The 25,111-nt window shown below is 62.7% G+C and overlaps 3 protein-coding genes across 7 annotated transcripts; 1 reads left to right on the top strand and 2 right to left on the bottom strand.

The window, feature by feature from the left end:
• Window positions 1-775: 775 nt before the first annotated feature.
• On the bottom strand, window positions 776-13,143 carry LOC111146593 (poly(U) binding splicing factor 60). The gene is given in 13 exon segments (XM_022502213.1): window positions 776-1,200; window positions 1,291-1,526; window positions 1,694-1,829; window positions 1,977-2,072; window positions 2,074-2,168; window positions 2,261-2,474; window positions 2,625-2,717; window positions 2,800-2,961; window positions 5,112-5,162; window positions 6,096-6,185; window positions 6,301-6,396; window positions 8,634-8,717; window positions 13,067-13,143. Coding segments are annotated over 13 exon segments (1,677 nt in total). The 5' UTR covers window positions 13,091-13,143; the 3' UTR covers window positions 776-900.
• LOC111146594 (cuticle collagen 40-like) lies at window positions 2,968-5,102 on the top strand. Its single transcript, XM_022502214.1, has one exon. It carries the CDS (start codon window positions 4,402-4,404, stop codon window positions 5,068-5,070), a length of 669 nt encoding a protein of 222 aa, XP_022357922.1. The 5' UTR covers window positions 2,968-4,401; the 3' UTR covers window positions 5,071-5,102.
• A 4,084-nt stretch (window positions 13,144-17,227) lies between the features above and the next one.
• Window positions 17,228-24,429, bottom strand: LOC111146570 (nuclear receptor binding protein 2). Of its 5 annotated transcripts, none has more exons than XM_022502166.1 (18): window positions 24,266-24,429; window positions 23,649-23,771; window positions 23,477-23,578; window positions 23,278-23,367; window positions 23,081-23,121; window positions 22,898-22,992; window positions 22,752-22,775; window positions 22,597-22,680; window positions 22,469-22,524; window positions 22,291-22,386; window positions 21,109-21,241; window positions 20,916-21,018; window positions 20,757-20,807; window positions 20,547-20,682; window positions 19,489-19,542; window positions 19,320-19,383; window positions 19,166-19,221; window positions 17,228-19,079 (listed from the first exon to the last, which is right to left on the bottom strand). In XM_022502166.1, the coding sequence occupies exons 1-18, from the start codon at window positions 24,386-24,388 to the stop codon at window positions 19,011-19,013; spliced, it is 1,500 nt and encodes a 499-aa protein (XP_022357874.1). In that variant the 5' UTR covers window positions 24,389-24,429; the 3' UTR covers window positions 17,228-19,010. The 5 variants fall into 5 exon arrangements, with proteins under 5 accessions (XP_022357874.1, XP_022357875.1, XP_022357876.1 ...); XM_022502167.1 differs by having other exon boundaries at window positions 21,109-21,238; XM_022502168.1 differs by lacking the exon at window positions 22,752-22,775.
• Window positions 24,430-25,111: the final 682 nt, after the last annotated feature.

Here is a 25,111-nt window from a genome sequence, read left to right as displayed (position 1 = left end):
GCCGCGCTAGGAACGCTCGGCCCGAGGCGGTCCGAGCTGGGGTGAAGGCGAGGGGCGGAGGTCGGCCGAGGCGGGGGCCGGGGGCCCGGGTGGGCGCGGCCCGGCCGGCGCTCAGAGTCTGGGGAGACGGCGACGGCGGCCGCGCATCCCGCCCAGCCCGCTCGTCCGCCACTGTGCCGCAGCCGGAACAGCCGCCGCTGCCCGCCGGACTGCCCCGCCGACAACCGCCGGCCGCCGCGCAGCCCGCTGGGAAGCCGAGGCCCGCCCTCGCCGCTGGGAACTGCAAACCCCACAAGTCCCCGCGCTTCTGGCGCCTCCGAGAACCCGTAGCTGCCCCACGCACAGCCTGCCGGGAAGCCCCGCTCCCGTCCGCAAAGCACGCCGGGACATGAAGTCGGCCTAAGGCCCGCGCTCCCGCAGGCGTCCTGGAGGCTTCCTGGCCATCAACCCCCACCCCCCGCCTCGGTCCCCTCCCCAGGATGGTACCCACGAACCCCACCGCGGTTGGCCAGCCGTCCTCCCACCCCGCCCGGCTCCTCCCGCGGGCCTTCTCCTAGCACCCATCGGGTACAGGTGACACGGTGGGGGGGGAGGGCGGGGGTGCAAGCCCCGCTCGGGGACCGCAGGGGAGCCCCAGTGTACTCCGCAGCCGGCCCGCCTCCCCCTCCTCCGGAGAAGGGGGGCGCTCGCAGGCCCTCAAGGACCCCTGTCTGTTCCTTCCCCCAGGCTTGCCCCCGGGAGCCCAGAAGCACAGGACCACTGTCACACAGGGAGGTTGAGGGCCAAGGCATCTGCACCTTTATCCCCACGTGGGCGGCTGGGCCTGAGACACCAACACATCACTCTAGAGAACCCCGAGGAAACAAGGAGCAAGTGCAAGTCCGGGCAACAGGGCCAAGGTCACGCAGAAAGGTCACTGTTATCAAAACGCTCCTGGTCATACACTTCAGCCACCACCTTGCGACCAGCAAACCAGCGCCCATTGAGGGCCTGGATGGCCTTGTGAGTCTCAGAGGCTACGGAGAACTCCACAAAAATCTTGACGATGATCTCCGCATCCTCCTCCTCGCCTTGCTTCTCCTGGTAGATGATGACGCGGTTGACAGCACCAAACTTGCCACACTCCTCGGTCACCTCCCCCTCCAGGTCATCATCGATGTCCTTGGGGTCCACCATGTTGCGCAGAACCATCACTGTGGACTGTGGGGGAGGGGACAGCTGAGCGCTGCAGCAGGCTGAGCCACCCCCGCCCCAGCTGCCCCCCCCCCTGCACAGGCCCCCACCGCCCACCTCCTGCTTGCGCAGCAGCTTCTGCATCACCATGTGGCGGGCGCTGCTGCCGGAGATGCTCATGTGCTCCTGCTCGCTCAGCATCTCCGGCCGCTCCGATTCGGGGAACAGCTCTTCCTCTTCCTTCTCCTTCTTGGGCTCCAGGAGACCCAGCGTTGGAGGGCTGGCCAGGATGGGGTTGACCACTCCCACAGAGGGGATGGTGACCGGAATGGGAGGCCGGGCTGGGGTCACACCTGCAGCAAACCCACCAGATCCAGCAGTCACGCTCCCCCCTCTCTGCCCCTCCCGGGAAAGGGCCCCTACCCCACTCAGCCACGGCTGAGCAAGGTCCTACCCACCCAGGGTTATGCCCAGAGAACTAACAGGGGAAGGAGGGAAGGCATGACCCATCCAGGCTCACCTGTGATGACTCCTGGGGCCTGGGCAGCCATGACTGCCTGGGGCAAAGCCCCCAGAGGCTGGGCCAGAGTCAGTGCGGGGGAGACCAGTCCAGGCGTGGCCAGGGTACCCAGCACCGCTGCTCCAGCCACTGCTTCCTGCAGCCCCGAAGATCACCACACTCAGTCCCCAGTCTGGCCGCCCCCGCTCAAGACCACACCAAGAGCCAGCCCCCAAAGGAGGACGCGGGAGGGAGGGAGGGGCTGTCACCCACAAGTGAACTATGTGGCTGGGCCATCCCTCACCTGAGCTGTGATCTTGGCTGTGGCGGCAGCTGCAGCCACAGCCGCAGCGGGCGGGAGGCCTCCAGGGCTGGCAGGTGTGAGCAGGGGCATGGGGGGGGGTGACAGCCTTGCCCACTCGCAAGTACTGGCCACCCAGATCAAAGAGGTTCATGGAAGACACGGCATCCTGGGACGACTGGGCCTTCTCATACTCTGCAGGGCAGGAGCAGCGGTGAGGGGGAGCTACGGTGCCGGGTGGGCCTCACCCGTGGGCCCCACCCTTGCCACGCTCTCTCCAGACTCACCAATGAAACCATAACCCTTGTGCTTGCCAGTCGTAGGGTCCCGGGCGAGCGTGCAAGATTTGATCTTGCCAAAGGCCTCAAAGACGCTCTTGATGTCATCATCTGAAAGGTCCTGGTGCACAGACGCCACATAGATGCGGTTGAAAGCTCGAGCCTCCTCAGCCAGCTGGTCTATGATGGGCTGGGCCTGGCCTATGTTGCTGGGTCTGCCCACCTGGGAGAGAGGCAGGGCACAGAGTCCCCAGTCAGCAAGGCCTGGCCACGTCAGACTTCAGGCTTCTAGAGAGGCTGCTCGGCGTTGCCTGGCTGACTGAGAACAGAGAACACACGTGCCAGCCCCGAGGCCCAGCTCCCTGGCCCTCACCTTGATGTTCCTGCCTCCTAGCATCACCGAGTTCATCTGCTCCAAGGCGAGCTGAGCAGCTTCTGGGACCTCGTACTCCACAAAGGCAAAGCCCTGGGAACAGGAACGTGCCGTGAGGCCAAGAGAGCCCAAGGTGGGGAGGGTGGGGCCTGGGGAGGGGCAGACTAAAGCCCACCTTGTGCTTCATGGTGACGGAGTCCCAGGACATGTCAATGCTCTTGATGGGTCCAAAGGGAGCAAAAGCCTGGCGGATGGTGTCCTCCCCAAGCTCATAGTAGATGGACCCCACGTAGACCCGGCACATGATGGCCAGTGCCCGCTGCCGCTGAGCTGCCATCTGGAGCAGGACACAAGGGGAGAGAGAGAGCCCCTGGCTTGTGAGGGGGTGGCAAGAGGCTGGGCAGCCCACTCCCCTCCTGGCCCACCTACCCAGCTCCGCCGGGGGGAGGGCTCCCCACGCGGCAGCACGGTGCAGGCCCAGCTCCTGCGGTCAGGGTAGCAGGGGTCAACAGCACCCTACCCCCAGGAAGGAAGGTCAGGCCCAAAGGCAGGACACGGACACACCCCGGCCCATCCAGGTCCTGGGCAGACTGGCAGCAAAGCTGACAGGGGCCAGGAGGCAGGGCTGCACGCCCTCCCACCATGCCCACCTTCCAGTCTGGGGGCCAGGTACCCCAAGCTGGGCTGGAAGATCCTCCCAGGGTCCTGGGCGAGTGCTCCGACAGAAGAGGGAAGGGGAAGCCATCCAGGCTGGAGGGACCCGCTAGCGTGGAGGCAAGAGAAGGGGCACAAGACAGGGCAGCTACTGCCCAGAAGAGAGCCCAGGGGAGGAGGTCAGGAGCCCAGATGGGGGCTCCCCGGAGAGAGAACAAAGAGCAGCTGCTCAGGCAGGGCCAGCTCAGGCGGGGGCTGGGCATTCTGCAAGCCCCTCAGTGTGCTCAGCACCTGACCAAAAAGGGCTGGCTGGAGCTCATGCCGGCAGCCCCGAGGCCAGGCCCCCAGGAACATCAGAAGGTGGCAGAGCCGCCAAAAAGAGAAGCCCTGGGGCTCCCTGGAGTAGGGAGATAACAGGCCCAGCAGGCCCAGAGCTCTGCTTGGACAGACACTGCCTCTGCGCTAGGGCCAGCCGGGGCCAAGGGACCTTTCCACGCCCTCAGGGATGGGCTTCCCACCCAGGCCCCCTCTGCACGGTGTGCGAGGCGGGGGGGGGGGGGTGTCCCACAGCCACACGCGGTGGGCCACCAGGAGGAGCTGAGCCCTGGGGAAGACCACAGACCCAGGAGAGGCAAAGAAGATGGGGCCCTGGCTCTAACTTCTCCATAAACAGGGGCTCCCCTCACCCTCACAAGGCCCCCATAACCGGGGGCCAGTTTCCCTCTTTAGACACCACCTGGCCTAGTATATAGACCAGGCCTCCCCTTCCCTCCGGGAGGAGCCTAAAAGTAAAGTCCGCATATCCCCCAAACTAGGAATCCCCCCCCCAATGGGACTGCCCTCCTCAAACTGGGCTCCCAACAGTATACCTCAGGCCCCTGCTGAGACCGAGGACCCCAAAAGTGGAACTATGTCCCCTCTTGCACCAGGCAGCCCGAAAGGAAGCCACATGCCTCTCGGGTCACAACTCCCCAAAAGGGAGCCTATCTCCTCTTCAGTGTGGGCTTCCCAACAGGTGGGCCAGGAGCCCTCTCCCTGACACCCCCCGCCCCCGACAGACGCTTCCCAGAGAAGACACTGGGTCTGTCTGGCCACACCTCCTGTGAGAGCAGCACACGCAGGGATGAGCCCCGGAAGAGCCATGCTTCCCCTCAGACTTCCTGGAGCAGGGCCTGGCCTCCTCCTCAGCTGGCCTCTGGGAGATGGAGGAGCATCTCCTCCCCAGACTCCTCCGCCCAAGGCAGCCAAGGCCTCAGGCGCCGCCTCTGCCTCCTCCCGGGCCCACTCTGGGCTCTGCACGGCCCTACGCGCTGCGGACAGCCGGGCCCAGCGGACCAAGTCCTCGCCCTCCCTCTCCTGCTTGCCTGGTACCCCGGGCCCCACCCCATCCAACCTCCCTCCAGGGTCTGACGGGGCCGGGGGCCAGGACTCTTCTGCCCTCGGGGGCCTGACCCCTTCTCAACACAGGAGCCCAGGCCGGCCCGGAGACCAGCAAAGCCGGCGGCCCAGGCATGGCACCTTGTGCGTGCGGGCGACATGGATGCCGCTGGGCCTGGCGTGGGCAGCTGCCGTCCTGGCCTGCTGCCCTCCGCAGTTACCTGGCCGGTTAGTTTTAAGGCGGGACCTCAGAGCAGATGGAGGCCTCCCCAGGGGCGGTCCCGGCTGGGTGCCCGCCCACACCACTGGCCCCGCCACGCCTGGCGCTGTGCTGCGCTCGTCCCGAGCTGGCGGGCAGGGCCGGCTGGGGGAGCAAGGTCCCCAGCGCGGGCTGCACTGCCCCCCTCTAGCCTGACTAAGGACATGAGCCCGGAAGAAGTGAGCATTTCTATTGACCGATTGCAAAGGTGAGAGAGGATCTCCAAAGCCCATTGTCACTGCTGCCATCTGAAAGACAGTAAACACAGAGTTCAGTCTGTTGCGGCCGAGCAGCCTCCCGCTCTCGCACCTCACGCAGGCGGCGGCAGGGCCCGGAGTCCCGCCCTGCCAGGGACGTCCGCCTGCCTTCCCAAACTGCCAGCCGCCTGGCCAGCCACCGGCACCTGCCCGGGGCGGGCCTCAGAGCCCCAGGTGCCCCGCCCCACAGCCTGGCCGGCAGGGCAGAAGGAGGGGAGGGGGCGGAGGGAGGGAAGGGAGGAGGCGGCGGAGGAGGAGGTGGTGGAGGAGGAGGAGGAAGAGGAGGGTGCAGGTGGAGCACAGTGAAGAGCCAGGGTGTCTCCTGAGGGCCGGGCAGGGGGCAGGGGGCTCAAGGCCCAGGCACCTGTCAGCCTCGCCCTGGCCTCTTCCCCACAGCCGTGGCTGCTTGTGGCCACAGGGCTAGAGCAGGAGGCTGCTGGAGGCGCCCCCAGCCCTGTCCTCTCTGTCCTGGACCCCTACTCAGGTGGTCTGGACTCACTGCAGGGGTCGGGGCCTGACCGCTCTCATCCGAGGCCAAGGGGATGGGAAGGAACGCCCCTACATGCCGCACCGCCACCGGCGCACAGGCAACCTGAGGCAACAATTTCAAGTCCAAGAGGAGGAGCCAACTCAGGGGGCGGGGCACAGCTACAGCGCCAGGGCAGGGAGGGGCCCATGGGCATTCAGCGGATGGGTAAGGCTGGGCCACTCGTGCCCCACGGAGGAGCCTGGGCGCCCCAAGAACGAGTCCTTGAGAAACAGAACCACAACAGCTTGTGGGGACGGCCACAGGCACAGGAGGAAGAGAAGGAAGAGGAGGCGGAGGTGGCGGGGAGGGGCGGCGGAGGTTCCCCGGCCCAGGCGGGTGGGGCGGCCTCCAGCAGAGCCAGCAGCAAGCCGGAGCGCGGGGGCCCAGGGGCTCACCTGCAGGTTGGTGAGCTGCTGCTGCTGGTGCGCGATGGTCTGCTTCACCAGCACGCTCTTGATGCTCTGCTCCATGGCGTACTTCTTGGCCTGCGGAAGGAGGTGGTGAGGGGCAGTGGGGGGCCCGGCCTACAGGGGGGTGCGCCCTCCTCCGCCCTCCGCCCCCCAAGCCCTGCCCCCGACTCCCCAGGAGGCGCACTCTCACCTTCTGGAGGGCCTCTTGCTGCTCGGGCGTCAGAGGAGGCAGTCCCAGCTTCGCGGCTGTGCTCTGCCCATTCTCCATCTTGATGGAGTCCGTCCCCTGCAGGTGGGCAGCAGGGAAGTCATTAAAAACGAGCTTGAGAGCTCCCCCACACGGCCCCAGGGACCCCCCCCCCACCCCACAGAGCTGCACAAGGCCTCCAGGCCCAGCCCATTCCCCAGGGACAGGCAGCTCTGCCCTTTTACTATCTCCCTGTGCCTGTCCCTATGCCTGTCTCTCCCAAGACCCATGCCACTGAGGCAGGCAGGTACCTTGGGGGCCTTGGGACAAGCCAGAGCATTGGCAGGGCCCTGGCCACAAGGCCTCCTCAGGAGTTAGGAAGACAGGCAGGAAGCAGGAGGGCCCAGTGCTCGTCGCAAAACCGAGCCCAGAGCTTCAGCCCTGAGCCGGGAGAGAGCTGGACCCAGCCACCCTTTACAAGGCAAGGGGGCCATGGTCCCCTGGATGTGCAGGGACTCCTCATTCCTGGACCACGTGGCATCCACCCCCGCCCCCCACACCCTCCCTCAGCCCCAGCCAGGCTTGCAGACTCGACGTCCCTGCTTGGGCAGAGTTCTAGGGGCCACTCAAGGAGCAAGTAAGGGAAAGGGTCTCCCTCCCAGCACACCTCCATGCAGCGCCCCACCCCCCCCACCCCCACTGTTGAGAACCTGGAGCTGCTCTCCCTGGCCACAACAGCCCATCTCCACCAAACTCCTCCCTGGGCTGTGCTTAGCCCCTGGGAAGAGAGGCCAGGAGCAGACCAGCCACAGAGGAAAGTGGGGCCGTCCGCACCCTAGCCCGGCGAGCATGGGCACCCGGAGATATTCTGGGGGAGGGGGGAAGGCAGGCACAGCCCGCCACAGATAGATTCAATGCAACCAGGATTAAGTTTACATTCCTTCTGCCAAAATCCACGTCTAAGCTGTCCGCAGGGGAGAGAACAGAGCCGTGCAAGGAAAAAGCGAAGCACAGCTACTGAGCCAAAGAGTGTGCACCAGGGTCGGGTCACAGCAGCCTGCCCACCAGCTCACAGGGCCTGGCACCGCCCAGCAACTGCAAGGACAGACCACCGCCAGCCCCCGCCAGAGGAGGTGCTCTGCGGCAAACAGCACACAGCCTAAGGAGGGACAGCGGAGAAGGCAGATCCCCAGTGCAGACGTGAGGAACAAGGACAGAGTTTCGAAGGAGGCAGGAAGGGGCCAGCTGACCCAAACCCCAAGGACCACCATCCTGACCAGCCCAAGTATTGGGTTTCCAGCACAGGGTCAAAGGGCAGGAGGGGCCTGGAGGCCCCCAGTCTGGCCCCTAAAGCCTGTCCTCTCCGCCCTCCCAGCTGGCCCCAAGCCCGGTTCTTCTTAGTGGGACAGAGGCCCTGAGAGCCAGGGGCTGTGACTCTAGAGCAGGCTGTCACCATGGTAATCAATGCCAACCCCCTTCCAGCCCCTTAGAAACTTTTCAATCTCTTCTTTGTCTGGATAAACAAAAGGCCCTTCTCCCATCAACCAGGGCAGGGGAGGGCTGGCTAGAGGGACGTCCTGGCCCTTTTGCCCATCTGCTTCAGCCCCCGTAATTTCTCAGGATCCAGGCTGCATACCACGGCCAGCCCTCCCCTGAGTGTGCCGGGGGGCCCACAAGAGGGCCCAGCTCCAACAGGCCCCCAGGCCACCTTGTTGAGCCCCCACTACAGCCCACGGTAGGCAGGCGCTGCCATGGAGAAGCACAAAGAACCTTACTACCCAGCAACAAGGCCTGGCTCCACCTCCTATAGGACATGCTCCCAAGGGCAGAACCACCCCAGCGGGACCAGGCCTGCCCACACCCACTCTGAAGCCCGGCCCAAGCCCCACACAGACCCCGGGCTCTCACTTGCACGTTACTCTGCTTTGTTGTTTTATCTAAATTTCAGATTTGAAATGAAAATCTGTGTTTCTGGTTCTTACTACCCATCACGTTCTGCAACAGCGCGGCTGCCCTCTGGAATGGCGTGACGGCTAACAACTGACACCAGCTCTGGCTCAGCCCCCACCTGACCATCGTCACCACCTGCCCGAAGTCTGAAGGCGCACGACGCCGCGAGCCACCGCAGAAGCAGGGTGGACGCTATGGGGAGAGGCTGGAGCCAGGCATGGGGCTGGGCGGTGAGGGAGGAGACAGGCACCTCTACCCAGGAGGCAGAGAAGAATCCCTAGGGCTCCTCCCACCCCACCCCCATCTCTCTGGGCCCAGGGACACGCAGGCAGGCGGGCGGGCGGGCGGGCAGGCGGGCCTGAGGGCAAGGACGCTGAGGTCAGTACCTGTGGAGGTTTCCATTTGTCTCCCGCTGCCGCCACTGCCGCCGCCGCCGGCTCGGACCCCCCTCCTTGCTGGCCATTGACCTGCTGCAGGCAGGAAGGAGATGCTGTAATGGACAATCGTAAGACCACCCGCCCCGGCCCTCTCCCTTTCCCCGGCTAAGGGCTAAGTGCCCATGGATGAGAAAGAGAATCCAGCTGGGGCACAGGGAGAGCCCAGCTCTGGCCTGGCTCCTGGACACCCCACGGTAGCCCACTCACCCCACTCATTCTGCCAGGACACCTGCAGCTGCCCAGGGCCTGGCACAAAGGTAGCCTGGCCTGGCAGAATCTAGGGTAGCCCGGAGTTGGCAGGGAGTCATCAGGAAAGGACAGGACAGAGAATAAGAGAGCTCCTGCCCATGTCAAGGAAAGGCATCCTCCCTGCACCTGAAGCTGCCCCCTGGCCACAGAGCTGAGGTCCTAAAAGATCAGTTCCTTCCTGGCCAGCAGGCTGGGACAGGCCAGACGGGATGACGAGGGGCACAGCTGGCCATCTTCCTCACCCCTCCTGAGGCAGACAGGGGCACCTCTCTAGCAGCAGCACGCCCCCTCCCCCACTGAGCATCAGTCCCAACGCCTTCCACAGACTCTGGTCAAGCCCACACCCCAAGCCCCTCGTGAAGGCCCTTCTGAGGAGGGCTGCGCTCTGCATCACAGGGCCAGGCAGGTGGTCTGTGTGCACAAGCCTCCCTCCCGCAGCGGACAAACTGTCCAGGGCTGGCAGCTGAGAGCCTGGCCATACCCCACACCCAGAGGGGCCGTGGAGGCACTGCCACGCAGCACCAGCCTAACGGAAGGAAGAGCTCCCAGCTCAACTCGGCAGAACGGCAGGAGCAAAGACAGGCCAAGGGCAGGAGGTGGGCCACGTCACGGGGAAGGGAGACTTGGTGAAAGGGCCTTGAGACCTACTCCACCTTCTCGGAGGCTACACGGCCGGAACTGAGAGCAGAACACACTTACCCTGCTCCCATCTTCTAAGACCTACCGCTCTCTAGGAACACAGGGGACAGCCATGCCCATCCTTGGAGCCCCGTACACAAAGTCAGAGGCTAAGCGGACGTGACCAGAGCGTGTCTGAGGCCTTCGAGCCCCAAAGGAGACAGCAACACAAGCCTGTGTGTGCTAGAGCCGTGGCCAGCGGACGGACGCTGCGGCTGACGCCCAAGCAGAGCCTCGGCTGAAGCTGCTCTGAGCTCCGCGACGCCGCTACATCAGAGAGAGCCGAGGACCGGGGCCCTTCTGACATGGGTCCCCCCAAGTGGGCATACGGCAGCTGGGGACAGTGCCTGTGTCCGGCTTGCCTCGAGTCCTCTGGCACCCCAGGAGCACATGTGGAGCGGAGGCTGCCCTGTCAGGGCCCACAGCAAGGACCACTTCAGTCCGGGGGAGCAATCCCGTCTCTTGACCCACGAACACAGCCAACCCGAGGGCGCGTTCATCAACAGCTTCCTGCTCTCCCGAGTCAACTACCAGCCCGCACAGGAAGCGGGCGTCGCTGCGGCAGAGCACAGCTCAGGGGAGACGTCTAAGGAAAAATCAGTCCAGGAGCAGGTGCTACACAGGACCTCCCACTGCCTCCAAAAGAGACCACGTCCCTCGTCCCACAGAGCCTCAGCTTCCGTTCTAAGTACACACTAGAAGAGCCTGGAGAAAACGGTCACTTATCATCACAGCTGGTCACACGCTGCCACCCTCTGGCAATGAAAGCAGGAGGCTCTGTGATCACCAAGCTCCCCAGCACCCGGCAACAGTCTGTGCCTGAAGGGGTGAGAAGTGCCCTCTGGGAGGCAACACGGCCCCTTGAGTCGGGCCCCAACTCCAGCACTGCCACAGCTCACCAGACCAAAGAGGATCATTTCCATCAGAAAACCAGCAACGTTAAGCAATTCCTTAACATTCCCAGGTTTCTGGCTCCTCAGGCCTTGTGCCCTGGGGCTGGCACGAAGACCCACTCCGTGCGCGGCAGGCAGGCCATCAGTTCCGCGACCAGCAGCACGGGCGTGACACCCAGAGTCCAAGCCACAGAGCGGAGCCGCTGCGGGGCACTCCCCATCCACTCAGTCCTCTGCCCGTGGTGCCCTGCTCGCTGCCAGACGGCCAGGCTCTGTGCTGGGCACTGTGCGCGCAGCACAAACAAGACGAGACACTCGCCGAGTGGCACCCACAAGAGAGGACTTCTGTGGGTCATGAGCACTAGCAGCAAAGTCAAGCACAAGATGCAAAGAAAGGGACGGAGGAGGCACCTGGGGTCTAGGCAGCCGCGGAGGCCGAGGAGACAGTGCGCACACAGGGTCTTCAGGAGGAGGAGAGAGACAGTGGCCCCAGGGAAGGCAGAGGGTCTGATGCCCCTGCCAGATGGAACCCAAGGGTAACGGTCCCAAGCAGGAGTGAGCCCAGCTGTCACAGGTAGGGAAGAACGGACTGGTAAGTCAGACACACCGCGTCACCGGAAGACTGTGTCCCTGACGGGAAGGGGCTGTGGCCTGCTTCTGCAGCCAGCGGGTGGAAGGCACGAGTGACAAGAGCACTTCTGCATCCTCCTGTGTCCTTCCCTAGCAGATCACCAACGGCCCAGTTCAGTGCACTCTATCCTCCCAGAAGAGCCGAAACCCGTCTAAGGGCAGAAACCGGCGTTGTCCAGCAGGCGCCGGCTACAGGACACAACCAGTTCTCACCACGCCCAGCCGAGGCGACAAGAAAACAGACTGTCTGGAAATCTGGCCACTGAACAGGTATGAAGAGGAGCCCGTCAGGCCACAGCCTGGAGCCCATGCCCAGAATCGGAGACACCCCGGACTCTGGATCTTTGCAGCTTCCCGCACCCACGGACACATGCACGGGTTAACTCCCGGAGAGGACTCACGGGCAACACAGCCTACGGCAAACCTCAGCCTACAGGGTTCGGACCTCGAGCCCACGTCCGCCTCTACCGCGATTACGTCGGGCACTGTGCCGCAGCAGAGCGGAGACAGCGCTCCCCTCCGTCTGCAGCCGTGCCGGTGCTGCTGGTCAGAGCCTCCCGCAGCCACCGAGGCTGAGTGCGCTCAGGGGACACCCACCACCCACCCTCGTTGGCTCCTCTTCCTCCTCCACGTTCCACACCTTCCCAGGAGCGTGGGGCCCCAACTTCAAGCCGCCGCCTCCTTCCCGGGCCGAGTCTGGCCGCTACGTGGGACCCGCCGAGTCCTCCACCCCATCTCTTCTCTAACTTCCCTCCCGCCCAAGTCACGTGCTCCTGGGCTTCAACGGGAAGACGCGGTACAAAGCGGATGGCCGGGTCTCCGAATCCCACACTGGGCTCCCCTAACCGGGGACCTCTCTTCCCTGGGGGTCCGATCTCGCCCGGTGACACGGGTCCAGCCTCCCTCCCTGTGTGCAAGCCCCCAGCTCAGGGCCTGGCCAAGGCCTAGGTCTAGCCTAAGCAGACTCCCTGACCCCAAACGCCTTCCCTATCCTTCCAGCCTGCAGCCACCTGCCCACACTGCCTTCACAGACAGGCCCATCATGTCCCTCTGGGTACAGGTCGGTGGCAGGTAACGGGGAAGAAGGGACGCCGTGAAGAGTCCAGGAGGACACTCATTTGAGAGGAGAAGGGAGGCAGAAGGGTCAAGGGAGACGTCGCCATGGAAGCCCGGCACCAGGGCTCTCCAACTAAGCGACTCACTCGATGTCACTAAGAAGTAGGTGAGCACTGAGCGGGGCAGGGAGGGGCTCCCCCGTGGGTGCCCACAGCACCCCGAGCACTGGTCCCTCGGGCTCGCAGTCCGTGGTCTCCGTGTCCGCCAGACCCGCCAACAGGGCAGGGGGTGCCCGCGGCTCCCCACGGTGGCCCGACACCCGTGACCGCCCGAGAGAGTAACGGCTCGAGGAATGCGTGCTCAGCACGTTCGTTCCCCCCTCCTCGGCCGGGGCGGAGCCCCTGCTAGCCGGACAGCCCTCCCCGCAGAGCATCCGCGGGCCCCGCTTCCTGCCGACAGGCCCCGCACGCCCGGCGGCCCCTGCGCTCCGCCGGGAGGAGACACCATCGCTCCCAGGAGCCCCGCCGTCAAGTCCGAGCCACGGGGCGCCCGGGCTGGCAGAACGCTGCGACGGCCGCCTGGCGCCGCCCCGGCCGCTCGCCCCGGCCAGATCCGCCGCACCCGGAGGGGGCCGCGCCCCGCGCGCCGCACGGCCCCCGACGGCGGCCGCCGGAAGCCGCAGCCCGCGAGCCGGAAGCTGAGGCCGCTGGCCGGCCCCCGCCTCACGCCCGCCCCGCCCCCGCCCCGCGCGACCAAGAGCCGCGAGGGCCCGGGACCGACGGCCGCGTCTCCGAGGGGCCTTCGACGCCCTGGCCGGGACGACGACTGCCCCCCGCCAGCTGAGCGGCGGCCCGCGGTGACGGGCGGCTCACTTACGAGAGCTATGGTCGCCGTCGCCATCTTGCGTCCGTCGCGGCCGCCGCGCGCGCCACACGCTCCTGCTCCCTCTGTGGTCTCGCGCGATCTGGGCGCCGGCGAAAGAGCCCGAAGGAGATCGGAAGTCTCGCGATAAAAGGCTCTTTCGCCTTCGAAGGGGGAGGGGCTGGGGGAGGAATCAGCTTCCGGTGTGAGGAAGGCCCGTTAAGACCGCGTAGCAGAGCGGACGGAAGGGGCGGGGCCGGGGCGGGGCCAGGGGCGGGTCTAGTCCGGGCGGTGGCCGTGGCGCGCGTAGCTCTCCCCGGCGCGGTGCGTGTGCGGGCTCCGCCTGGGCTTCCCCTCGTCGGCGGAGGGCGGTCCCGCCTCGGTTCGTCTCAGCGAGCCCCTCGCGGCCCCTCCTGCCCCTCTCCTGCCGCTGCTCCGTTTCCTGGCGTCCTTCACAGAAGAGCTTCGGTGCGGCGAGGGCGTCCCGTGTCCCCGGCAGCACGCAGGCGGCAGGCGGAGCGAGTGCGGACCGCGGCGGCCGCAGAGATCGCATTGAGAGCGCGGCAGAGAGTCGCCGTGTTCCCGAGTCGCGCCCGCGCTGCTGCGCGTCGTGCCCGCCGGAGTCGGGACGCGCCGCCTGCGCACGGCGGGGCCGCGTCCGAGAGACGCGCTCAGGCCCCGCTTCAGCGTCCCCCGATGCTCCCCGCCGTGTTTCCGGGCGCCAGGTCCCCGTCGGGGCGTGGAGCTGCGCGGAGTCGGCCGCAGGTCACCCCCGGTCCCCAGGATCCTACTCGAGGAGGTCACATCCGCAGCCTCAGGCGATGAGATTTTCAGTCCAGAGGCGGCATTAGGCGGGTCGCTTTTCCGCCCTGGGAGGGTTTGAAGGGAGATGCGGACGCCGCTAGTAAACGCGGCGGACCACCTGCTTCACGTCCCTCGCATCTAAAATGAGAGGAAAAGAGTCGCGTAAAGGCAGAATCCCAGGAGCGCAGAAGTGGGGTATCGTGCAGCCGGAGGAAGGCGGGCAACCTCTAGCCCGCTGGAGGTGGGCTGCGACGCCGAGGGCGTGTGGGTGGAAACGGAGTGCGAAGAGGAGACTCCACTCGGCTTTCCCCGCGGGCGGTGGCTGGGCTGCCCCAGCGGGGTCCCGTTCCAAAAGCGAGGGACTTAGCGAGATTCCTGCCCTTTCCCCACCTCCACCCTAGCCCCAAGTCTACCCCAGCGTGCGCCGCCCGTGAACCTCAGAGCTGCTCTCTGCAGCAGCTCCTGGCTCAAAAGACGGGCAGCTGGAGGGCGCTCAGGAGAGTGGCCTCGCCAGGTCCCTGGCCTCAAAGCTCACCAGGCAGTAAGCCCCACCAGTAAGACATCACTCCTAGAAGCAACTGAGCAGCCCGGCATCACCAGAGACCTAAGGAGGAGGAAAGAAATAAAAACGGAAAGGAAAAGGGACTCAGAAGGAGCAGAGACAATAAAGCAAGAAGAAAACCTAAAACCATATCCTCAGAGATATCACAGAGGATGTTGCGTCCAGAGTCAAAACAATCAATATATTGCACACCCAAAACTAATAAAATACTGTATGTTAACTCACTGGAAGTAAAATAAAAACTTAAAACCAAAATCTAGAACAAGAAGGTTATTATAAAGAGGGGCGCCTGGGTGGCTCAGTGGGTTAAAGCTTCTGCCTTCAGCTCAGGTCATGAACTCAGGGTCCTGGGATGCCCCACAGCATGGGGCTCTCTGCTCAGCGGGGAGCCTGCTTCCCCTCCTCTCCTTCTGCCCGCCGCTCTGTCTACGTGTGATCTCTCCAGCTCGCTATTAAATAAAGAAATAAATAAAATCTTTAAAAAAAGAACAAGAAGCTATAAAGAAAAAATGTTCAATAACTGAGAAAAAGTACTTATAAATTAAAAATATGAGAGGAAAATGAACAATTAAATGGAGGGTTTAAAGATACAGTTGAAATCTTCCAGAATGTATAAAACAAAACCTGATAAGTAGAGAAGAGAAAATACAATCGGTCACACTGAGTGGTATTCTCCAGTGCTTAGAAATGACCTCGTACCTAACCAGCCTCCATGGGAGAGGGGGAATGGATGAAGTGGTGAATGGGCTGGGATTTGCCACCACCACTGCAGGGGGTGGAGGGCACAAGCACCACTTTCTGGCAGTAGCTTATCTTACGAGATTTGACACTGATATATAATAAGGCATTCAGAGTGCTCGGGTGCTGGGCACAGTTCTCATTACCTTACAAACATTACTTTGTGTGATCTTTACAACAATTCCATGAAGTGGGTACTGTTATTTTATTTTATTTTTTTTAACATTTTATTCATTTACTTGACAGACAGAGATCACAAGTACGCAGAGAGGCAGGCAGAGAGAGGAGGAAGCAGGCTCCCCGCTGAGCAGAGAGCCCGATGCGGGTCTCAATCCCAGGACCCTGGGATCACGACCTGAGCCAAAGGCAGAGGCTTTAACCCACTGAGCCGCCCAGGCGCCCCAAAGTAGGTACTGTTATTATCCCATTCTTCCAGATGAGGAAGTAGGGGCACCATATCCCACAGCCAGAAGCAGCAGAATGACTCAGAGCCTGTGCTCTTAACTATCACATATTGTGTCTCCTAAAAGATAATTCCAACATCTAAATAATAAAAGTTCCACAAAACAAGGAGGGGGGGGAAATAAGCAAAAACAAAAAACAGAGAAACCAAAAACCAAACAAAAAATGCCCCAAACAAAGTTTCCTAGAACTGAAGGGTAGGGATCTCTGGACGACAGATGAAACACAAGTTTTTAATCCAGAAATACCATTGAGATTTCCAAAGGAAAGGAAGGAGAGAGGGAAAGGAAGAGAGAGGGAGGGGAATCACCAATGGTTAGAATTCAGAAAGACATGGGAAGTCTTGGGATTAGAAGAAAATCACATGACACCCTCAAAATCCTGGGAAGAAATAGTTTTCAACTTGGGCAAACTTTTGCGCCTCGCTACACTAACGAGCAGACGTAAGAGTAGGCTAAGGACAAATGGGCAAAGACTCCCTGATTTCCCACGTGCTCTCTCTCAGGAAACTTGGAGGATGTTCTTCTTCAAACAAAGGGTGAATGAAGGAAGAGGAAAGTGAGGGATCCAGTAAAAGGAGGAAAGATGTACTCCGGGATGCTGGTAAAGGAGCAACTCGTGCTGGCGGCTAGGCCACAGGCCCAAGAATACACAGCCTGGGGCAGAGAGCTGGCATGGTGGCGGCTCCGGGAAAAGAGGAAACAGAGCAGTCCATTGTGCAACGAATCTCAAGTATTGACCGGAGAATCTAAGAACGAGTTAACGAGATGTGTACAGAAAACTAAGCAAACAAACAAAAAGGGCAATGATTAACTCCAGGCAAAACAAAAAGTTGTGCAAGAAACCAAATATAACCCTAGGACAGCTTGTTCTCTGCTGAGACCTGCAGTAATGAAGCTGTAATAATACACACCACACTGGGACGATGCTGGGTCAGGACCCTGAGGCCAGTGAGCCCCCTCCTCACCAAGGACACCAGCAGGGGACACCTTATGTAGAAAAACCAATAAAAAGCAGTAAAAGCATGTGCAGCTTGTGATAGATGGATTTTACATGCCTGAAGAAATAGCTAAGAGTTAAATCTGGGAAGGATCAGACTTGGAGACTGCATTGATCATTTATTGCTGGCTTAAAAAAACAAACATTCCACTTTTAAAATGATATGTGTATAACTTGGATAAAAGTTAAAATGAAAACCTCATTAAGCATGACTAACTGAAGCAATGATAGTATTGATACTTTTGAGTTCAGTTTAACGGGTACACAACCTGTTATGCACTCGACACTCAAATTGTTCAAGACAGCATCGGGATTTCCAACTAGACTTGAATGTTACTGTAGATTTGTTAAAGTTGAAGGAGTAACTCTGTAGGGTATTGGGGTGTTTAAGACAACTTAAGATTCACTATGGTTTTTTTTGTGTGTTTTTTTTAAAGATTTTATTTATTTATTTGACAGACAGAGATCACAGGCAGGCAGAGAGGCAGGCAGAGAGGGAGGAAGGGAAGCAGGCTCCCCGCTGAGCAGAGAGCCTGATGCGGGGCTCGATCCCAGGACCCTGAGATGATGACCTGAGTTGAAGGCAGAGGCTTTAACCCACTGAGCCACCCAGGTGCCCCAGATTCACTATGTTTTGATGTGTATTTGATACACCTTGGTAACTTTATTTTAGTTTTTGGTTAGGGTAATGTAGTAGGTGGAAAAATGATGCCCTCTCTCCAGGATGTCCATGCCCTAACCCCCAGAACCTGTGACTGTTTTTATATGGCAAAAGGGATTTCCATACATGATTAAGGACCTTGTGATGGGGAGATTATTCTCGATTATTCAGGGGGACCCAACCTAATTACATGAAGCTGTCCTGGCTGCAGAAAACCACAGATGGATCATGAGAAAGACTCAACCGGCTGTTTTTGGCTTTGAAGACGGAGGACGAGTACATGAGCCAAAGAATGGCGGTGCCTGTAGAAGCCAAAAATGACCTTCAGTTTATAGCAGGCAAGAAGATGGGGACCTTGGCCTTACTGTTGCAAGGAGATGAATTCCTGGCCAGTGCCCATGCTATCCCTGACACCCGCAAGCCAACAACCTGAAGCAGAAAATGGAAACCTAGGCAATAGTTTTAGGCTCACCTAGAACCTTCAGAAAGGAATGCAGCCTGGCTAACGCCTGGAGAGACCTGTACCAGACTTTTGACCTGCAGAACTACAGTAAATCTGTGGTATTTTAAGCCACTAAGTTTGTGGTAAATTCTTCTAGCAACAACAGAGAAGTAACACAGTGGTGAGCTTTCCTGGTTTGACAATAGAAATTCCTCAAAAGAAACCTGAATGCAGTAAGTTCATGCAATTTAAAATGTTGAAGAACGCTTAACTCATCTTGGAGACAGAGGGGAGGCGGTCTGGGAGAAAGGAGGCTCGGGCAGTGAGGAGTGGGAGGGAGTTGAGTGGGAGAGACAGGGAGTCAGGGGCTGCTGTCCTCGGGACCTGGGAGGCAGCTGCCACAGGAGGGGGTGAGTGACTATACGTGGGGGGTAGTGAGTTTGAGAGAAAGCACAGCGAGAGCAGGGAGGATGCCTGAGCCCAAGGCCTCCAGGTCTAGGAATGTGGGAGGGAAAACAGCTCTTTAGAGAGGGCTGTGGGGGGCCAGAACAGCCTGCAGAGGGCGTGGCAGGTCCCTGTCCCACAGCAGTGGAAAGTCAGAGGGGGTCTCCAAGGTGGGTCTGCGCTGGGCAGGGGCCAGAGGGCTGTGCAGGAGCCGTGTCGGGCTGGGGACTCATGAAACGTCTCTGCCATCTGCTTCTCCGGCCAGGTCGTGGCCCTGCCCAGTGCCCAGCATAGTGCCTCACGCCTGCAGGTGTGGTACCACTGGCTTAATGGGGGGTTCCCAGGGTGGGTCTGTGGTTCCAACAGGGTGTGGAGCGTTGCCCTGGGCAGGCATCTGTCCGGGACTGATCCCCCAGCCCCAACACGGTGGCTCCCTGCAGCGCAGCCTCTCCCGTGCTGAAGGCTCGATCACCCACCAGATATCTTGGGGTGGGGGAGAACTCTTGGCCAGGAAATACAGGATATGAGAAGGGACTGTGAGTTGTGCAAGCTGGCTAGGTGGGAAAATCCTGATCCGGACAACATGTGGGGCCTAACTACTCCCCTGAGCCCCAACCCAGGCTCCTTTGCCCCCAATGGGCCCCAAACCCACCACCCTCCCCACCCCACTCCAGGGCCTCCTTGAAAGCCATGGAAGGCAGAAGCTCCTCACTAGCCGGCATCTGGTCATCAACCCCCAGGCACGTAAGCAGAGGTCAGTCAGCCCCTGGTCCCCTAAGCCCTGGGCCAAGGCTGAGCTTCCCCACGTGGGCGGCCAGGGCCGGTGCCCGGGGACTGGGCTGCGAGGTCACGGCTGAGCTCCAAGGTACTTGAGGAAGGTGCTTTCCAGGAAGGCAGCCAGCTTGGTCCGGTCATCCTGCAGGGCAGGAAGGAGGCATGGGGTGACAGGGGTGCAGACTCTGCTGTCTCTCCCTCCCAGCCTGGCTAGGTCAGCCCGCACACCTCGTGAACGAAGCCATAGTGTACCAGCTCGGCGGCGAGGTCCTGGGCACTGTCGGCTGCAGCAGGGACATGGTCAGGGGCAGGACAGAGGAGTGAGGCCGCCGCCTGTGCCCACACCTGCACCCGCCCCTGCCCCGGAACCCGCCTGGCCTACTTGGGAGCAGGTCATAAGTGAGCTGCCTGTGCAGCCGGTCCTCCAGCACCAGGAGCAGAGTCAGCTGTGGAGGCAGGAGGGTGTGCTTGGCTCCCAGAGTCCACCCAGCACCCCCAGCTGCCTCCCCCTACCTTGCTCCTCCATGGGCCCCAGCCCCTGCCCTGCTCACATGCCAGCGGGCCTTGTCCTCGCTTCTCTCCAGGTTGCACTGCATCTGGATCACCTGGGGACAGGGTGGACCAGGGTCACCCACGAAGGCCTGGCCTCAGCAACTGGTGGCAAGCGCAGAGGCTGACTCGGGGCCCCGAAGGGACAATAAGGACTGGCAATGGGGGCAAAGCTCTAAGGAGAGCCTAAGAAGCACATTCACTACAGGTGGCCTGGCCAATTCAGGAACACTTCTAGAAGGGTGGACACCAAGTCTGGGTACTGAAGGACAAACAGGGTTTTCACAGGTGGGGAGAAGACCTGAATGAGGAGAGAGCTGGGAGAAGCAGCAGAAGGGACGGGCTGGCAGGGAAAGGAGCAGAGGCATACGACGCCAGCAGCGCCAGGCCTCAGGACACCTGGGGATCAGGCTGAAGACCCCCAGCATCTCTGGGGGCAGCTCTGGCTGTTAGGACATGAATCCTGGCTGGAGGGAGGAGGCTAGGTTGGCGGCTGGTTCAGCATCCAGGTAGGAAATGGGGGTGACCTAGATCAGGGTGGAAACCACGGAGACACACCCAAGGCCAAAGCCAGAGCCTCTGGAACCCAGTAAGTATGGACATGGAAATGGGGAGCGGGGCTGAGGCTGACCGGGGCAGGCCCCTGGCCAGGAGGGAGCCTTCCAGGAGGAGAGATTGGGGGAAACACAATGTCTGGGAGGCCTTGGAGGACGCACTGGGACACAAATGTCAGGGAATCAGCAAGCCGCGGGTGGGGGCATCAGAGAGGCCCGGGAGCAGGTGAGATTCCCGGCTGGCGGCTGCTTGGAGCCCAGCAGGACCCGGGCAGGGCCGGGGGTCTGGCACCAAGGGATTCGGGAAGGGTCTGCAGGGGGCAAAGAGCCTCTGAAAAAGGGGGTATCCTAGCTCGTCTCCCATCTCCTACCCCCAACATCAGGGTCAACCAGGACCTGATTTCTGGCAGCCTGGAGGAGTGCTGGGCTGGGAAGCACTCAAAGCCCCTGGCAAGAGACCCCTCTGGGCTGTGGATGGTCTCAGTGCAGCAGGAGCCCAGGCTCACCTTCCTGGTTTCAGAGTCAAAAGGTTCTGGCGTCGGGGTCTTGGCCTTCTGGGCCTCCTCGGGGGGCGGGGCCAGCACACGGGGCAGCCCCAGGGGCCGAGCAGCCGCGAAGTTCATCAGCGGGTAGATCCCGTTCCTGGGGATACACTGGGGTGGCTGGGGGCTCAGGCCCCGCAGCCCCTGGTTCCCCAGACTCACGGCAGCTCTCACCTGACATCCTCCAAGAATTTGTCGAGCTCCAAGCAGGAGACCTCCGAGTACCTGGCACAGGTGGGAGGGGCACGTGAGGGGCAGCAGCCCCCCTGCCCCGATGGCGGGGGCTGACCATGTGCAGAGGGGAGGCCCGGGGGAGGGGGGGCCCACGCTCACCGCCATTGCCGCGGGGGCCGGGGCGGCCGGGGGATCTCGGCCAGGACTGCGTGGAGGTCCACCGCCTTGCTTTTCTCCTCCACCACGTTCTCAGGCATGAGGTCTGCAGGTGGCAGGAGCACACCGGGTTCTGAAGGGAGCCCTCTCGCACCCGGAGCCCAGGCCCCCAGCCACCCCGCCCGTTGGGCCTCACGCTGGTGCTGGATGACGCAGTGAGCCGCCAGCAGCTTCAGCGAGTGCACCTCAAAGAGCACGCGGTGGAAGAGGAGGTTGTGGGCGGACGGCCGATGGCTGGGGTCCCGCGCCAGGCAGGAGAGGATGAACTCCTGGGGTTGTGGAGAGGGGAGGCCAAGGAGGGCACACAGTGAGGAGAGCAGGGCCCTGAAGTCCCCAGACCCCAGGGGTCCGGTCCTCGGGGGAGTCTTCTTGCAGGAAGGGGCAGAGGGACAGGCATACTGTTAGCAGCCAGGCCAGGACCCACATCTACAAGCGGGACCGTCAGGCCCTGGGTCCAGAACTGGCCGTGCTCTACCCCCTGGACCGCTCGCAGAAGTCCCGGGGGTCAGTGTGGTCGCCTGCAGCCCACAGATGAAGCCTGCGCTGCGGACGGAGGGCGACAGCCCCTGCCCTGAGGTTCTGGGCAGGGTAGGGCGGGTGGGGAGTGATGGTGCTGGGCAGAGGGCCCGATCAGCCCAGGCTCCTGGAGGTCTGTGCGGCCCAGCATAAGCCCATCTACCCACAGACGCTCCCTCAGCTCAGGCCCCAGCTCCAGAGATGCCCTGATGGGCCCGCGCCCCAGCGCCCCCACACATGTCCTCCGCTGCCCCCCACATCAGTTCTGGCTTCACTTCTTACCAGCCCCATCCGGGCCCCATCACTTCTGACCCTGATCCCCAGAGGCCACGTGGTCAAGTCAGATAGCCTAGACAGACTGTGGACACACCCTCCAACCCATGTTCCCTTTGCCCCCTCCCCGCCACGACCCCGACCTAAGCTGGGGCCGCGTCACCTCTAGCTGGCTTCCTGGAGGCTTTAAGCCAGGGACGTGGAGTGGAACACTGGCTCCACCCCTTATCCCAAAGCCTGAGCCTCTCTGAGCCTCTCTCTTGTCTCCAAGACGAGCATGACAGTAGTACTCCCAGAGGAAGGCTCTCTCTAGTCTCTCCTTCCTTAGAAGGACCTTTAGGGCCTGCAGGCCTGAAACTCCATAGGCACCATGCGTCAGGCTGTCCTTGTGGGTGAGCCTTGGTGCAGGGGGGCTGGCTCATCCCTCCGCGGCACTGAACCCCCGAACCTCCCGCCTGTCCTCAGCACCACACCGGCCCTACCCGGGACCCCTTGGAGCCAGGTGCGGGGGGCAAGGTCAGCTGCTCACCCGCATGTTGGGGTCGCTCAGTGAGTGCCTGGCACGAGTGATGGCCTCTTCTGTGACCCGGGTATCCCCGTTGGCTTGGATCTCCAGCACAGCCATCTATGGGGCAGGGTCAGGTCAGGCATGGAGAAGAGACGCAGGGTGAGCTAGCTGGGCGGCCGGGAGGCCCCTGGGCTAGTACCTCCAGTGCACACATCCCAAAGGAAAAGATGTCCACAGCAGTGCCGTCAGCAAACTCTGAAAGGGGAGAACGGATCAGGCTGGGCAGGGGAGATGCACGACAGCGGGGTCTCCAGTCTCAGGACTCACCGCCATACTCCGGCGGGAAGAAGTGCAGGTTCCGGACGTCCTCCCGCTGGGCACGGACTGGGCTTCGCAGATCACCTGGGAGCGCTGTGGACAGAGCAGACGGTGAGCAGACCGGGCAGCCCCGTGCCCGCCAGCCCCCTTGGGTCCCCACGCACCACTGGAGAAGACACGGTGCCACACTGCACAGGCCGCCACAGGGAGGAAGAATAGGCGTCAAGGTGAGGGGGCGTTGGGTGTCCTCTGCCCCTGGCTTCCGGCAGCCCCCTCCCCCGCCAAGCCCCCCCCCCAACCCCGCCAGCACCGGAGCCAATCTTGATGAGGCCGTTGTGCTGGATGAAGATGGTATCACTGGTCAGGTTGCCGTGGATGATAGGGGGACTGCACGCATGTAGAAAGCTGCAGGAGGGAAGGAGAGTCGGTGCGGTCAGGTGGGGGGGGGCACCGCGAGCATGGGGGCATGGCAGGGGCAAGCCCAGGCCCTCACCTGAGCGCGGACAGGATCTGTGTGCACCAGCGCTTCCAGGCCTGGTGGCGGATGGATTCCATCGGACCGGTGCGGAGAGGCGGCCGGGCCTGCGCTGCTCACCCACCTTGCATCCCTGCCCCGGCCCAGGCCCGCTCCTGTCCCCAGAGCTGCCTCTCACCCACACCCCTGATGCAGCCCCGGCCCACTCCCCATACCCGGGCGTTCATGGCCTTGTGGTTTTTCTTGGTCTTTTTGAGGAACTGCTTGAGGCTGCCCGAGGACACGTACTCAGTGATGAAGACGACCTGTGGGGCGGGCGGGCTCCGCCAACTGCAGGTGGGTCCCTACCACCCCCCACCCCCACCTCGGCTGCAGACGCCCCCCACCCCGCAGCGCCCTGTGCCCGTGGCTCACCCGCGCCCGGGCTTCTGAGGCATCCAGCCAGTATTTGTGCAGCTTGACAATGTTGGGGTGGTCCACCAGCACCAGCTGCTCAAACATGGTCTGGATCTTCTCCTGGGAAGGGGGGTGCGGTCACGGGGTGGGGGGGTGGGGCCCGGTCGCTCAAGGAGTGGGCAGGCCTCACCTCATGGGCTGCGAAGGCCTTCCTATCCCCGAAGTGCAACTCATTCCACACCACCTCTACCCCCTCCTCTGTGTCCATGGCCAGGAAGGTGCTCTGGACCCCTGGCATGTTGCCCTGGTTCACCTGGCAGTGGGGATGGGGGACATGAGTGTGCTGATATGTGTCAGGAGACAGAGTGGGGGCTTGGGCTCTGCCCACATCCTTGGAGCGGACAGCAAGCATGGGAGGCTGGCCCTCAGCCCCTCCAGAGGACTGGAGGAGGGGTGGCCTCTACGAGCCAAGTAGGGGTATCTAGGGGCTGGGCTGAGGGGGTTTGGAGGTTTCAGGGTATTCAGGATGGTCTTCATGGGTCTGGTCGCAGAGCATGGGGAGGTGGTCCTGGGAGAAGACTGAACCTTAGGGAACTGGGGGTCCCTCAGCAGGGCGTGGGGACCAGGCCAAAGGGGTCCAAGGCCCGGCCAATTAGGGGGCTGCCTGTGCAAGGCCACGGAGAGATTTCTGGCCTCCTGGATTGCCCAGCGCTCCCCTCGCCACGCGTGTCCTCCTCGGCCCCTCCGCGGGAGGTGGGCGGCGACCACCCTCTCCGCTCCCCGACCCCCCCGCCCCGCCGGGCCCACCTGCTCCCGCCGCTTCTGCCAGCGGCCGCACGGGCTCTCCTCCAGGATGTCGCTCTCGTCCTCGCTCTCCTCCTCCCGCTCCCGTTCCCGGCCCCGCCTCGGCGCCGGCTCTGGGGCCGCCATGGCTCAGCCGGCCCAGGACGCCGCCCTCCGTGGGATCCGCGGCCCCACGCCGCCGCCGCCGCTCCCCGCCTGCCCCTGGCCCTGCGCCCAGACGCCCAGGCGGGAGCGGAGCCGCCGGCCGCCGCCTCGAGCCCCCACGCTGCTCCTGGAATTGGGAGACGCGGCGCGCGGCCGGCGGGGGGAGGAACCCGCCCGGGAGAAACCCGCCCGCCCCTCCGGAGCCGCAGTTTCGGGCCAAAGCCCTAATGGAGATTCCCTGCTAAGGGCCGAGCCCGCGCCGCGCCCAGCCCAGGCCCCGCCCATTCCCGCGCAAAGCCCCGCCCCGGACCCGCCCCGCGGCGGAGACCCCGCCCACCACTGCCCCGCCCGACGGCGGAGGCCCGGCCCACCCCGCCTACGGCCACGCCCCACCACAGTCTCGCCCCGGCAGAGCCCCCACTCGCGAGCTCCTTCCCTTAGGAGTCCCCCTCCCTGGCCGGAGTTCTGCCCGCACCTGACTAAGGCCCCGCCCCACAGAGTCCGTCCGGGTCGGGGTCCCGCCTATCCCACCTAGGGCCCGCCCCTGGAGGTCCTGCTGGGGGCCTAGGCCCCCCAGCGCCTGCAGGAAACCTGCGCTCTCGGCTGCGGGGACAGCAGTCCCCGCCACCAGCCTGACTCCAGCGACCCGACCTCAGGGCTTTGGGTGCCCGCCTGGAGCCCGGTACGTCGGGTCCTCCCGGGGCG

The sequence above is a fragment of the Enhydra lutris genome, unplaced genomic scaffold (assembly GCF_002288905.1).
Source record: "Enhydra lutris kenyoni isolate GAN:26980312 unplaced genomic scaffold, ASM228890v2 scaffoldscaffold14, whole genome shotgun sequence".
NCBI classification, from domain to species: Eukaryota; Metazoa; Chordata; class Mammalia; order Carnivora; family Mustelidae; genus Enhydra; species Enhydra lutris.
Note: the sequence above shows the minus strand (reverse complement) of the source record. Positions and strands in the feature narration are given on the sequence as shown.

Coding starts and splice junctions, on each gene's coding strand:
- LOC111146570 (XM_022502166.1), bottom strand. CDS start 24,388: ATGGCGGCCCCAGAGCCGGCGCCGAGGCGGGGCCGGGAACGGGAGCGG. Junction 23,122..23,277: donor ACAAGGCCATGAACGCCCGG/GTATGGGGAGTG, acceptor ATCCGCCACCAG/GCCTGGAAGCGCTGGTGCAC. Junction 21,242..22,290: donor TGAGCGACCCCAACATGCGG/GTGAGCAGCTGA, acceptor CCACAACCCCAG/GAGTTCATCCTCTCCTGCCT.
- LOC111146594 (XM_022502214.1), top strand. CDS start 4,402: ATGAGCCCCGGAAGAGCCATGCTTCCCCTCAGACTTCCTGGAGCAGGG.